At 36.9% G+C, this 14,943-nt stretch overlaps 1 protein-coding gene across 1 annotated transcript; it reads left to right on the forward strand.

Moving 5' to 3' along the window:
• Positions 1-9,263: 9,263 nt before the first annotated feature.
• On the forward strand, positions 9,264-10,718 carry LOC113279499 (dnaJ protein homolog ANJ1-like). Its single transcript, XM_026528194.1, has 5 exons — positions 9,264-9,339; positions 9,439-9,580; positions 9,684-9,964; positions 10,048-10,175; positions 10,644-10,718. Exons 1-5 carry the CDS (start codon positions 9,264-9,266, stop codon positions 10,716-10,718), a joined length of 702 nt encoding a protein of 233 aa, XP_026383979.1.
• The last annotated feature ends 4,225 nt before the right edge of the window (positions 10,719-14,943 follow it).

A 14,943-nucleotide genomic window follows, 5' to 3' on the forward strand; every position in this document is an offset into this window, starting at 1 on the left:
TCAATAGCGATTAGAAAGACGATTAAATTATGCATTCAGTGCCATTAACATCCCAGAATTGGTAGATAATAGAGTACTTTATCTACCGATTATACTCTTCTGTTCCAATAGAGAAGCACAGTCGGTGTCTCGTGATGTTCATTATCTATCGATGTGATAGTAGCCCCAAATTTTTTTCAAAACAAATGAAATTACGAATTTCTCTATTTTCACAATCTGTAGTTTCGTGATGTTTATCATCTACCGATTATGTTTGAATTTAGGTAGAGTAACTCAAAATACCATAAAATCGGTAGATAAGCATCAATAATATCTACTAATTAATGTCGTTGTTCTTGAGAAATGAAGAACACAGTGAAGATCAGTTGTGAAAACCAGTACTAAACTGCCGATTGTAATAGGTATTTTATTAGCTACTAGGATATCCCATAATCACAACTATAAATGCCTATAGAAAAATCACCTCTAGTACTTTTTGGATCGCCCACAAAAATGTGAGGTAAAATATTACGAGCATACCCGACTACTAACCACGGACACCAACACACCACCACTCTGGATAAGTATACGATGAGCATGTACCCACGGATAAAGAGAAAAACACTGCTCAAAAACCCCACCAATTAACACAAGTTGTTTTCCACTGTTTGAGATGACCCGAAGACACTTCTGCACGGAATGCAGTATAATGGACTGACGTGTTCTAAGCATGTACTTTCAACTCTGATTAAGCGACGTGTCTAATACTTCCCACAACATATTCTATTGTAGAAATTAACGTTTAATCCCATATTAGTTGGGATTTGGACATTCTAGTCCTGTCCCCTTAGGCCTAGTACAATGAGGTCCAGATTTACCAAATCCTCGACGAGTTAATCCTTTAACGAACGATTCAGTCCAAAATTGATCATTTTTATGGCAAAAATACCCATCAACGTAATATCACTTCTCAATGTTTTCTTCATTTTCTTTGTCGTAGATACCTCTCCCAGCGAAGAACAAATCCTAAAACCTAAACTTGATATCTTTATCTACCAAAAGTAAATCTGAAAATCAAACAAACACTCGATTCAGTTCAGTAATAAGCCTAAATCATCATCATCTTCCTAAAGATTCACTTGAAATTGAGGGGAATAGTTGATGAGATTTAATTTCAGCAAATTGATTTGTGAATTTCATCACTAAAAACGATTTGAAAGGTAAGCTTAATCTATTTTTATTATTTAATTTGATTGCAATTGTTAGTTTATCGATTTTGAAATTGATTTCGGGGAAAAAAGAAAAAAGAAACGTTTGAAAAACCTAATTACTTCAGTTTCAGTTCGAATTCTTATTCAATCAATAATCAGTTTAGATCTATATCAATGTATGTTGGATGGTTGCTTATGTTGGATACACATAGACCCTTCAATTTTATTAGTTCCCACCTGTTTTCTCGGTTTATTTGAAAATTCGACATCTGGTGATTAAACTATGTTTGCAATGTAGTTATTAATCTCATTCGTCATCAGATTATAGAAATTGGGGTTGGAAATGTATTAAAATTATTATTTGGTGGTTAACTGTGATACATAACGTAGGTATGGTTTCTAACCTTTTCAGTCAGTCTCACCATCTGTTTGATAAAATGCGTAACAGATGGTAGTCTTTTTTATTTTTCTTTTCAATGTTCTGCAACTTAGACGTTGATAGACATGTATTACCAAATCTAACTTGGAATCCATTCTATGGATTGAATGGTTGCAGATGGAATTGCTTCCCTCTAGTCATTATTATTATGCCCACTGAATTTTGCTTTGGATTGGAGAGGGGATTGCTAACTAATTTTTTGTGTCAGAACCGTTGAAGAGGGGAACTGTTATACTATAAATTTGTATCTGCTACTTTTGGTAACACTTCTAAAAGATTATTATGGTGGGATTTAAAAATAAATACTTGGTAATAGAGGTATTCGTGGATCCTATAATTAGCCAGTCCAGTTCAATGTATTAAAGACACATTAGTTGTAAAGTTCGGTGAATGTGATTTATCCGCGTCTCTAATTGGACCATTACAGGGTAATCCAATCATGTCCAATGTTGTACAAATTCTAAGTACTACTTGTTTTGCAGTACCTAGCAATGAATGAGAAAACTAATATGGACAGAAAGATGGAGATAGTGAAGGATTTGACCAAATCTATGTTGAATGAGAGGATCAAAGACTTGACTGGGCAGACGGGCCTGTTTTGGGAATAGCATAACCGCTGGAATATGGAAGAATCTAGAAAGGTATGGCTAGTGTTTTTTTTTTTGTTTTTCCTTTCTTATGAGCATAACTCCGATCTACAAATATGAATTTTTTTTTGATGGATATTAGGATATGATGGTAGTATTAATCAATCACTTTTCACTTGGTAGTTACAATACATGTATAGATGGGACGATAGTAGTAGATACCGGTAGCAGTACCAAGTACTATTGGTAATCATAGTGAATACGAGAAAATGAATGTAGGCAGCAAGAAGTGGGACAGAGAAAATAAGTGGAGGCTTTATTAAATTTCTAACAAAACATTTGTTACAGAGGTACGTGCATAAGAGGGAAAATGAACTTGCTATTTATAGCATGTCCTATTAAGCCGGTAATGGAGGAAGTGATACGTACCTCTTACAAAAAAGTCTTAAATATTAAGAAAGTAACTTTCTTATATCTTAAGAAAATCTCAATCATCTTTATCTTAAGACCATCTCCAACCGAAGATGAATCTTTATATTTTTCATGACACGTAGGATTTTAGACCCCTAATTAACATAAATCCATCTCCAATGGTTGGATCCTACAAATTAGAAGGGATGGAAAAATAAATATGAAGGTGTTAAAGAACCTCCCTGTCATATTTTGAATTATTTTATTTTTTTAAAATTAGTTAAAGTTAAGATAAACGGATAAAATTTTATCATATAAAATATTCTGAGTATTAAACCCTTCACTGTTGGAGATAGTTTTTTAACCAAGGGATCCTATATTTCTTATATGTGTAAAATCTCCTAAATAAAAGTCTTAATTAGACTTCCATGTAGGATTTTTTACACCCACTATTGGAGATGCTCTAATGAGCAGTGCTCTCCCGCACCGTTTTGCGGGAGAGCTAAATGAGCAAGCACATTATTGATCGTTGGATCAAGCCATCATCCGTCGGATTTACTTGCCCTTTACTTTTCCAGCTGTATACAACTAAAGAACTTAACAAATTAGAGTTAGGTCCTTTTAGTTTTTGTCTAAAATAAAAACCACCCTCAACATATAAAATTCTCTTAGCTAATCCATTCGAACTCTTAATGTGCAGAAGTCTTACTAATATCTTAATGTAAATTTTGTCTTGTGGGAACGTTTCGTGTGGAATCTTTGCTTCAAGTTTCCAAAACATGTGCCCATGTATGTGATGTTAAACTTTATCCACTAAATGCAATTTGTTTACTGCTCCTGTAGTAATAAAAAATTTGTGCAAGCAAAAACACCACCCTGTGCTGCATAAAGTAGCTTGAAACTTTATATGGGTTGAATTTGATTGATTTTTTTTTTATCATTACAGCCATACTACGCACAGATTAATATCTTGTCATTTAAATTTATGCATATACATTTCAGCGTCGAATAGGGAAGATTTCACTGAAATAAGCAGTTATCAATATGAAACTTTAAGGTGTGTGTTTTTCGTCTAATAACGGTCTTGCGGGTTCTACTCTTCATGCTAGCTAGCAAAATTTGCATGGTGATTATGCGAACTCTATTATCTATTTACAGTTCATCTATAAGTAAAAGTGCATACATGCCAAATCAACTAAGTCAAATGGGTGAAATCGATCTTAATATCGATCTTACGGGTCATAGTTGGGTAATATTACGTTCATATATTTCGTCAAACGATTTTATATTTATATCACTTCATACAGTCACTAATTAATACTCTCTCCGTCCTAGTTTAGATGTTATTTTGACATTTAACTTGGGGATTTTTTTTGTCCTAGAATATTTGATATACTTCATATTTTTCCACCTTTTATCCTGATTTGCCCCTAACTTGGAATCATGCCATAACATGGAGAATTGTGTATTTTAATTTTCAAGACACTTTTAAATACTTTTCTCTATATATTTCCTTTAATTTGAATTTTTCCAACTAAACAACAAAAACCTAGACATCTAAAAACTGGGAACATTAAATACTAACCTAGGGTAATTGTGGAAGAAAAACTATTCTCTTTGTGTTTCTTAATCTTTGTGCAAAATATTATTTTGACATCTAAACTAGGACGGAGGGAGTATATTTTTATGGGGTACATGATGCGCATATTTGAATGCTTGCTATTGGTATCATCAAGGAGGAACAAAATGGTTTAGGAGTTTTCTTTAGATTTTGTAGCAATAAAAGATATGCGGTTCATGTATTTTGGATGGACATACTTGATTTTACTACAAGATATGAGTTTTACTACAAATGTGTCTAAAATCATACTTGATTTTGAGAACTTCATCAGAAACTCTCTTCTTGATAATCCAAGTCTACTTTTAATTGTTGTTTTTATTGGTGTCGTGCCAAAAAATGTATGTGTTCCTAACTTACCAGTACCTCCTAACGAGTCAACCAGTTCCTAACTGGTCTGAACATCCAGAGCAGCCTACTATCAAGTGGTTCTCTTCATTGGCAACCACGGTTTCAGACTTTGCCATGGCTTTGTTTCTCACAGGCTTCTCATGAGCTAAGTTATATTGGAGCAAACAAGTCCTTAGCAATACAGTTGGTTTATTTATCTTAATTCTTTTTATAAGGACCTAACTCTAATTTGCTAAGTTGGAGAGCTGTATACAACTAGAAAAGTAAAGGCAGAGGCAATCCAACGGTTGGTGAGTTGATCTAACAACCAATAGTGTGCTTGCTCATTTAGCTCTCAGCACTGCTCTATCTTAATTAGTTCAGTGAATGAAGGTGGAGAATATTTCAGAGACTTAGCGATTCTTCTAGGCGGTGAAAATGGTGGGCCACCAAAAGTGACATGGTTATTGATTTGTTAGGTTTTTCAATGGTGGGATCGTTGAGTGTGCTGCGTTACCTTTTTATTTTCTTCTAGTTATTTAATTTTTTGTTTGCTTCTCTTGTAACCTCATGCACTGCCTTGGCACTTTTGACTGCATGTAGACATTCCTGTCCCAATAAGAAATTGATACCTCATCCGAGTATCACAGGTTTAAGTTTGTTGATTGTCGATGTGTGCATAGTTGTACACATATTGATTCTTAATGTGTACATAATTGTACACATGTTGATTTTTAGTGTGAAAATAGTTGTATACATGTTGGTCGTTAATGTGCACATATGATTGTACACCTATTGGTTGTTAACTAGTGCCCCTGTTGAAACCCATTTTGATTTCAAATTTATTGATAACCATAACTACCTTAGGACGTCTTCTGCTTAACTATTATGGAGAAACACTTCATGTTGTTCATTCCTGTGTGTTGACACTTAGCTCATCTTTTATGAACTCTCAAACTTTTCAGTGGTAATGGGTCCTTGCATTTTCCTTATTGTACTGACAATTATATATTGTCCACTGACCTTGCTTCAATTGTCTGTTAGGTTGCTCTTGAGAGGAATAGAAAAATGAGAGGAAATGCTCCTGAAAGACTAGTATCGGGGTCTGATGATATCACCATGTTCCTACGGAAAATTGTTGTCAGTAAGCATCCCAAAGCTCGCCTGACTGGTCACCATCAAACATTTCTTGGCCTGCATACTGAGAGAAAATTCATAAAAGCTAATGGAAGTTGGTCTTTTCTGTAAAGTTGCACCGTCTTTTAAGCCTTCTCCCACTATGTTCGTGATGCAATCTGCTGGCTCAAGGTATCCGCGTTTCTATTGTTCAAGCTGATATGCTTATACACTATTATATTCCAGGTTGCTTATTGATTAAGGGAAAGATGGGATCATTTAGGTATATCTGCTTTGGAAATACATATGTGTATAACATGTGGACATAGTTGTACACATGTTGATTCTTAATGTGTACATTATTGTACACATGTTGATTTTCGATGTGTACATAGTTGTGCACCTGTCACGCTATGTACCTTGCTGCAATAGGTATACTGTCATCAACCCACTCTTTTTTTCATTTTACAGCAATATAATTGAAGTAGCATATCAAGAGGTTATTGGTTTGAAGAGGATGAGGAGCTCATTTGTGAGGAAGAGGAGAGTTGGCAAGATGGAAATGAGCAAAAAGTAAATGATGGAGATGCTGACAAGGAAAAACGCGCCAAGGAAAAATAGATGTAAGTGTCTCTAGCTTTGTAATTTACCGACTAGGATGTGTTGATCAGATTGAAAGGGAGAGTTGTCCTTCAACCTCAGGATGGCCTATTGTTTGTTGGATTGGCAGGTAACATTACAGATTCAGTATATGACATTTCAGACATACTTTCTTATTTTATCTTTAGATTCGTCCCAATACTAAATATTATTTTACAGAATAACTAGGAGCGGTTAGTTCGAGGTTGAGATACAGATCTCAACTTTGATTAGAAAATCAAACAAGTAGATCCTAATTGTTCTAGTTTATATGCATTAGTACTCCATGAGGCCTCCACATAAAAACCAGATCAATGATAATGAACACATTAGCTGCAACAGATGATTCTGTCGTCGTTGTAGAAAACAACAAAATTATTAGCGAAACTTGCATTAGTGCTACTATTAGCTAAACCTGGATTAGTGCTGCTGATGAACATTACCATGAATAGAATAGAAGGAAAGTACTTCAATTCATAGAAGAAATCAACTAATCTGGATAAAGTTCAAACTCAAGTTCTGTCAGAAATCTTATGTTGCAATGCGTAAGTTGATATGTACATAGTTGTACACCTGCTGGTTGTTAATGTGTACATAGTTGTTCACCTGTTTATGCATCTAATTTAGAGACTCAGAAGCTCAAAATGGTAGAGCGCCCAAGCCTATCATAAGGTTTGTGGAGGTTGATGGTTCAAATCCATCTGAGTTTCCATGTTTTTATAAAATATTGGCTAGGTGTGTATATACTAGTGCACCTGTGTAAATCCCATGAAATAGATTTGTTTGTAGGCAAACATGGTTGATTTGTTTCATGTTTTGAATGGGTGTACATATTTGTGCACCAGTGTATTCTCTGTTAAAAATAGGTCGGCGTGTGGGAATGAATGGTCGATTTATGCATGTTTTGTAGGGATGTACATATTGATGCATTTGCATAATTCCTATGGAAAAGTAGGCTTGTGTGTTGTTATGAATGATCAATTTTATGCATGTTTGAAGGGTTGTACAAATTGGTGCATCAATGTAATTCCCATGAAAAAGAGGTTTAGATGTGCTTATGAATATTCGGTTTTATGCATGTTTTTCAGGGGTATATATATTGATGCACCAATGTATTTTTCCATGAAAAAGTAAATTTTTGTGTGTGGTTACGAATTAACGGCTTCATGCATGTTTTGCAGGGGTATATATACTGGTGGACTAGTGTAATTTGGATGTAAAAGTAGGTTTGAGTGGATATGAATGATCTATTTCATACATGTTTTGCAGGTGCATGTGTACTTTTTTGTACACCAAATAATGAAGAAAAAATTAATTTTTTTACAAAAATGAAAATTATATAGCCATATGAGTACTCTTTTGGAAGATTTCAGAAAGAGCTTTCCGAATATATAAATTTCTTTAATTTTGGACGAGCGGTTCGAAAGATAAATTGTTTTTTAATTATTTTTATCAAAACTAGTGACAAAACCCCTAGGTGAACAAACTAGTGATAAGAAAAAACCGGTCATATTATTTCTACCAAATAAAAACCGTTTCAAATAAAACTGGGACAAAAACCCCAAACCAAATAATAATTTGTAAATTAATTTTTGTTACTTTAAAAAAAGACAAACATGCCATTGACCTTTTCTTCTTCTTCTTCTCTGATTTCTTTTTTCTTCTTTCTTCCGCCTCCTTCTCCCACCACCACCGTCTTCTTTCTTACGCCCAGAAAAGACGAACAACGAGCCTGCTGAGGTGTATTGTTTTGTATCCCCACAAATATCTCCAATGGGGTTTCATTTTACTCTTTAGAAATTTTCTCCCAGCTTTTCAAAACCCCATGGAATCCTGCAAAATCATCTCTTCATCTCCAATTCCGAAGCTCCGATTCCCGGAATTTCCAACTACAACTAAACACAAATCCCTGGTTCGTTAATCCTTCGTCTCTCTTAATCCACTTTCTGGAAATTTTTTTTGTTACTTATTTCAATTTCTTCTTCTTACAGTTCCTCTATTTGAAATTTCTTTGTTTTTTATTTACAGAACTTAAACCGGCAAAATTACAACATACGACGTCATCGAATCATCACCAGAGCTTCTTCTTCTTCTGGGTCTGATGAAAAATCTATTTAATAGAATAGATTGAGAGAAACACCCTCCTTCGTGTGAAATTCTAGGGCTTCCTTTCTGAAGAAGAATTAGGGTTCCACCCACAATCATAAAATCGATCGATTATTCTGAACATTCAGCGTGTTTGAAATTCTTGGTATGTTTTTAATTTTCAAGGATCTGTTGATTTTGGGAAAAATTTCAAGATCTGTTGAATTCTGTAATTTTTTTTAAATTTTTTTTTCATTTTTTTTGATGGGTTCTTCTTTTTGTTGTTGATGCTGATTATTTAGATTAAAGATGTTTGGAAGATTTGAAGAAGGCTTACAGAAAGGCTGCCATTAAGAATCATCCTGATAAGGGTGGAGATCCAGAAAAGGTATTGTGTTTTTCTATTAGATTATTACTGATCTAGTAGGGAATCAGTAACTTTGTTAATTACTGTAGATATAATTAAGAATTTCTCTTGGTTTTCCATTTCGAACGTATAGAGGTTGCAAAGGTCAGACCCTGTGTATGTTTTGTTTACTCGATTCTGTTGGTCGTGTCTATGCGCTTCATTTCAGACTATTATTTGGGCTGGGCAACTGAATTTTGAGATATCTAGTAGATGCTTGAATGATTTAGGATGCCGGGTTTTTCCTGGTTGGTTTGTTGATTTGTTGATTTGTGTATGTTTTAATTTGCTCTCTGGGGCAGTCAAAAAGGGGTGTTTATTGAGCATTGTAATATTTCTCTCAATGCAGTTCAAGGAGTTGGCCCAGGCTTAAGAGGTTTTGAGTGATCCAGAGAAACGTGAAATTTATGATCAGTATGGTGAGGATGCGCTCAAGGAAGGAATGGGAGGAGGTGGTGGTGGCCACGACCCCTTTGACATCTTATCATCTTTCTTTGGAGGAGGAAGCCCATTTGGAGGTAGGTGGAGATATCATTTTCTAATGGGTTAATGTTTTTACAAAATTTATTTATGAAAGTGAAAGGTATTCATGATGTTTGGAATTTGTTTACCGTTAGGTGGTGGCAGCAGCAGAGGAAGGAGGCAGAGGAGGGGAGAAGATGTTATGCATTCTCTTGAGGTGTCGCTGGAGGATATTTACAGTGGAACATCAAAGAAATTGTCCCTCTCTCGTAATTCCATCTGCTCCAAGTGCACTGGGTAAGTTTTATTAGACTGGTGCTTTCCATTGCTAGTTTAAGGATACTTTGCTTAGTTGGCTTCTGTCTGCTGTAATCTTATTCTTTACTCTTTTGTATTCCAGAAAGGGTTCAAAATCTGCTGCTTCAATGTGTTCTGGTTGCCAAGGTTCTGGCATGAAAGTTTCTATCAGGCACCTAGGTCCCTCTATGATCCAGCAGATGCAACATCCTTGTAATGAGTGTAAGGGTACTGGAGAGACCATCAGCGATAAGGATCGCTTCCCTCAATGCAAAGGTGAGAAGGTTGTCCAGGAGAAGAAGGTGTTGGAAGTGCATGTTGAGAAGGGAATGCAGAATGGACAGAAGATTACCTTCCCTGGAGAGGCCGATGAAGCGGTACACAGTAGACTGTTTACTGGGATGTGTTAGCTTTTGTGTTTGGCTTTACAAATTTACTGATTATGTCTTCTTTCGTGTTGCATCCAGAAACTGTCACTGGGGATATAGTTTTTGTCTTGGCTCAGAAAGATCATCCCAAGTTTAAGCGAAAGGGTGATGATTTGTTTGTGGAGAACACATTGTCCCTGACTGAAGCCCTCTGTGGATTTGTTTGTGTATAGTCAGTAACATATGAATTGGTATGAAGTAAAACAAATAGGCTAAGCATCATGGGCATGGGTACACAATTTACACTCACGATGGAGTGATGAGAAATAGCTAGTTACTTACTTAGAGTAATCCCGAAATAAAGAAAAATATAGAAAGATAATCTTATTATGTTAACATAGGAGAGGGTGGTTCCACGAAGAAAGATTTGTGTTTATGTCTCCTTTAGTTATAATTAGCTCGTTAATTGCTAGACTTTGGTCGTAAAGAAGGAACATTTTTATTTTTGAAAGACATGGTGGAAGGTTGGTTGTTCTTGTTGGTGAATGAGTATGTTGCACCAGTCTAAGGAACAAAGTCATGTTCATGTTTAAGATTTAGTTATGATGATTTAGGAGCTAAATATGTAACATATTGATTTTTGATGTAGCATAGAGCATGGATCTGTGTTGCTGTATTGTTGCTGTCTTGTCTAGGGATACAAGGATGAGAAGAAGATGGTCCATGAAGCAGATGGTGCTGCTGTGGATAGACGGAGGATGAAAGTATAGCTGAGTTATAGCAGATGATGCTGTAAACTAGAGAAGAAATGAAGCTTAAATGAAGTGCAACTACTGATGAATTCTGATGAAACCAATTATGGTTTCATCTTATTTATGATGAAACCATAATCGGTTTCATCGTATTTATGATGAAACCAAAATTGGTTTTATCTAATTTTTGGTCAGTGGTGGTGGTGGTCGTTAGCTGATGTTGGCGATGTTGCTGGTTTTAGTCGGTGGTGGTCGGCGGTGGTCGACAATGGTGGTGCTGGCAGTTGATAATATGTGTTGTAGCATAAAGCATGGATCTGTGTTGTTGTGATGTTGCTATATCCAAGAGAACTGCAACATAAGATCCTTGTTGAATTTTTCTTGTAGTTGAATTCTGATGAAACCAATTAGGGTTTCATCTTATTTTATGATGAAACCAAAATCGGTTTCATCGGATTTATGATGAAACCAAAATCGGTTTCATCTAAATTTTGGTCGGTGGCGGCGGTGGTGGTCGGTGGCGGCGGTGGTGGTCAGAGGTGGCGGTGGTGGTCGGCGGTGGCGGTGACGGTCAGAGGTGGCGGTGGTGGTCGGTGGCGGCAGCGGCGGTCGGAGGCGGCATCAGCGGTCGGAGGTGGCGTCGGCGGTCGGCGGCGGTGGTGGTCGGTGGCGGCGGCAACGGTGGTGGTCGGTGGCGGTGGTAGAAGGTGGCGTTGCTTGTTGGTGGTGACAATATAATAAGAATTAAAGTGGGGTTGATTTTTGTTTTTGTTGGGGTGATTTAAACTAAGAGGGTAATATAGATCAATTATATTAAATGGGGTTTCTGTGAACAATTTGTTTTGTTGGAGTTTTTGTGTATGGATAGTGACATCTTTGGGGTTTTAACTCGCGGACCGTATTTTTATATTATTTAAAATTTATGACATCCTTATAAATCACTTTGGACTGTAATACAAATATTTGGACTAAATTGTAAATGATAAGGGCTATTAGTGTACTTTCCATATTTCAGGACTAATTTGTACCTAGTTGAATGCGTGTGGACTAACTAGTATATTTGAACGAGGTTTTGGACTAAACCATATTTTTCCCTATTTTATTCTCTTGATGACGAGGATTCAGTTGGCAAGTATTTTGTTGTGCTCGTGTCCTTCACTCTGTTTTGCAGTAAAAGCTGGACAGACAGGACACTAGTAGTTCATATATGAAAAGACCACCTGATACAGTAGTATCTGAAGTAGACATAGATGTGCAATCTTTGGCATTTAGATGTAGCCCCCTGTTTACCTCATTTCATTTTAGAGGTGCTATTCAGATCCCAAACACCTACAATCTCCTTTCAACCTTAAGAGTCATCACCTACTAAAACTCACCTAGGAGATGGGAGGATTACAAAGGAGAGCAGAGAAGGAGTTTTGAGATTTAAATATCTACACAGTAGCGGTGTTCGTTGTTTGGGGCGAAAGAAGTTCACATGACCCCTTTTTAGACCATATATGGAGAGTTTAGGGTCAAGTCTAAATCTCTTCATGACTCTCTTTATGGTTCCCTTATACCCATGTATGTCCCCTACAGCTAAATGTGGGTTCGTTCACAATTTGGAAACTGGAATTAATGAGTTAGTTTCATTTGACTCGGCTTGAAGAGGTGGGCATTTGAAGGTCAAAATAATCAAAAAGTGTTATGTGGGCATTTGATCGAATTTTTCTAGTATTAGTTTGCACCTCATTTATTGGCAATTGGCATATTGAGTTCAAAAGCAAAAATAGAGTTCGATCAATCAATTTCTTCCTCAACAAATCATATAAAGAGAAGTTTCAATATGTAAGATTTGTCACCACCCTGAAGAGGAAAGAAAATATATAGGTGAGTTTATCCGTGTCGGATTTGTGTTAAGCACTTAATTACTGAGACAATTTTTTTTTCCAGCAAATGAACTTTGCTGATCCTGCTTTATTACTTCCTCCATTTCTTTTTAATAGGCTGATTTTGTTTTTAGAAAAAGATTAAGAAAATTAAGAGAACTAATCATTGAAAGTGGTCCCTATGACACTTGTCAATAAAAGAAGTGAAGTGAAATGGTTCACATGACACTTGTCAGCAAAAGAAGTAAAGTGAAATGATCCACATGACACTTGTTATCAAAAGAAGTTAAGAGAAAAGTGGTCCCAGAAAATTAAAGTAACATTTGGCTTTCTCAATTAGGTTACCAACCTATTTTTTTTTGAAACGTCTATTTATAGAAACCAACCTATTAAAAAGGAACAGAGGGAGTAGATATTAGACAATGCTTCTGAATTAACGAAAAAACATAGCGGGTTAAATGTGATTTTTATCTTCAAATTGATGATATAATCAGAAGACCAAACATCGTCGGTTTGATTCATCTTTTGCCTATGATTATGCTATTGTTTACTTCTCATTTTTGCTTTCTGTGCGATCTAAGTGCTTTAGGTTATAGTGTATTACGTCCAAATTAAGGTCAGTGCGCTAATCATCTTTGTTAATTGATATTAATACTTCTTTCGGCACTATTTTTTTTAAAAATACTATTCTTGATTGATTAGTAGAGCTTAAAGACGTTATCTTATGCATGGAGGAAAACTTTCCACTGAAGTTTGATTTAAAGCAGCCAAGTTTCTTGAAGCACTTGAATAGTTTATGTTTTCCTGACCATCTTTAGCAGTTTGTTTCTCTTTAGAATGACCATTTAATCTTTGAAGTTCACTTTTTGATCGATTGAGTGGTTGATAAAGAAACTCTTATGATCGAGAGTAATCAACCGATTCAGCTTGGTCTTACGCGAATCTCTTTCTATTTTTATTTTTGTGGTAGTTACAACTTTACAAGTATATATATATATATTTTTTTTGTTAGATAGTGTAGAATCGCCCACATGCTTTGATCAACCCAGTTATGTCTATCTAACCATTGAAGACCGGAATGAATCTGTTATAGATGTGGAAAATCCTACAACTACATCCAAAGAATCACAAACACACACACCATGAAGTAAACAAGCAAGAGATGCACAAGAACACAAGATATACGTGGTTCAGTATGATTACCTACGTCCACGGGGATAAAGGGATGATCTCATTACTCGATTCAAGGTTACAAAATGTGTATCTCACCAACAAGTACTCTATTCTCTCTTTGAAGCTCTTGATATTCTCTCCTCACTCACTGGTCACTTAGCCTTTAGCTCTCTACATGGCTCTCTATTTATAGCTACAAGTGACAATACATCCAAGTTACAATGTAAGTCGTGGTACATCTTTCTTGATGTCCTTCTCGGGGGATGGATGATGCCTTTTCCGAAATGTTGGGCCGAGCCTAGTGATATCTTCTCCCGATGTCCTTCCACCCGACGTTGATTACTCAGTGAGTATGGCCGATGTCTTCCTTGATACTCTCGGCCCGAGTCTTACTTTGACCAGATCCTTCTTATCCTTTCACCAACTTTGTCAGAGCATTTATTACTCTCGTACCCGATGGGAAGAGGTGGTAACGCCTGGTATTGATGGAATTTGATGGAATTGACGTTCCATAATGAAAGAGCGTTTCACCATTACTTCCTGCATTTACTAACCGTTTTATTCTTAATACACTGTCTTGAAACGGGCATTTGTGTATGTCGCACGCTGTAAACCGCCAAACCAAAACCCTAAAGAGCATCCCCCAGTTTGTGACATGTATTGATGTCTCGAGTGTTTTCGTGGAAAACGTGTAGCATGTCGCTGGTGTTTGATAAGTTGAGCTTGAGAGATGTGCCGGCTCAGTGGCGACCTTCGACGGTCGAGATTTTGCATCTTAAGAGAAATCGTGGCCTTTGATGTAGGCACGGCATGCCAAAGTGCAAGGGTTGCACGGCATGTGCCAATGGCTTGTGCGGAATGCCTTGGTTGTAGGTTGCACATCGGGTGCAAGTGGTAATGCCAAAATGCAAGTGTTGCATGGCATGTGCCAATGGCGTGCGTAGCGGCTTTGGCCCTAGGTTTGCACGGCTTGGCATGCCAGGTTGCAAGCGTCGCTTGGCATGTGCCAATGGCGCGTGTGGCGGCTTGGCCTTAGGTTTGCACGGCTTGGCATGCTAGGTCGCAAGCGTCGCTTGGCATGTGCCAATAACGTGTGTGGCGGCTTGTCCCTAGGTTTGCACGGCTTGGCATGCTAGGTCGCAAGCGTCGCTTGGTATGTGCCAATGGCGCGTGTGGCGGCTTGGCCCTAGGTTTGCACGGCT

This window comes from Papaver somniferum, chromosome 5 (genome assembly GCF_003573695.1).
Source record: "Papaver somniferum cultivar HN1 chromosome 5, ASM357369v1, whole genome shotgun sequence".
Lineage (NCBI taxonomy): Eukaryota > Viridiplantae > Streptophyta > Magnoliopsida > Ranunculales > Papaveraceae > Papaver > Papaver somniferum.

What these genes read in the sequence shown, in the direction of transcription:
- LOC113279499 (XM_026528194.1), top strand. Translation starts at nt 9,264, where the DNA reads ATGGGAGGAGGTGGTGGTGGCCACGACCCCTTTGACATCTTATCATCT. An exon ending in ATCTGCTCCAAGTGCACTGG is followed by an intron (nt 9,581 to 9,683) that starts GTAAGTTTTATT and finishes TTTGTATTCCAG; the next exon opens with AAAGGGTTCAAAATCTGCTG. An exon ending in CCCTCTGTGGATTTGTTTGT is followed by an intron (nt 10,176 to 10,643) that starts GTATAGTCAGTA and finishes TGTCTTGTCTAG; the next exon opens with GGATACAAGGATGAGAAGAA.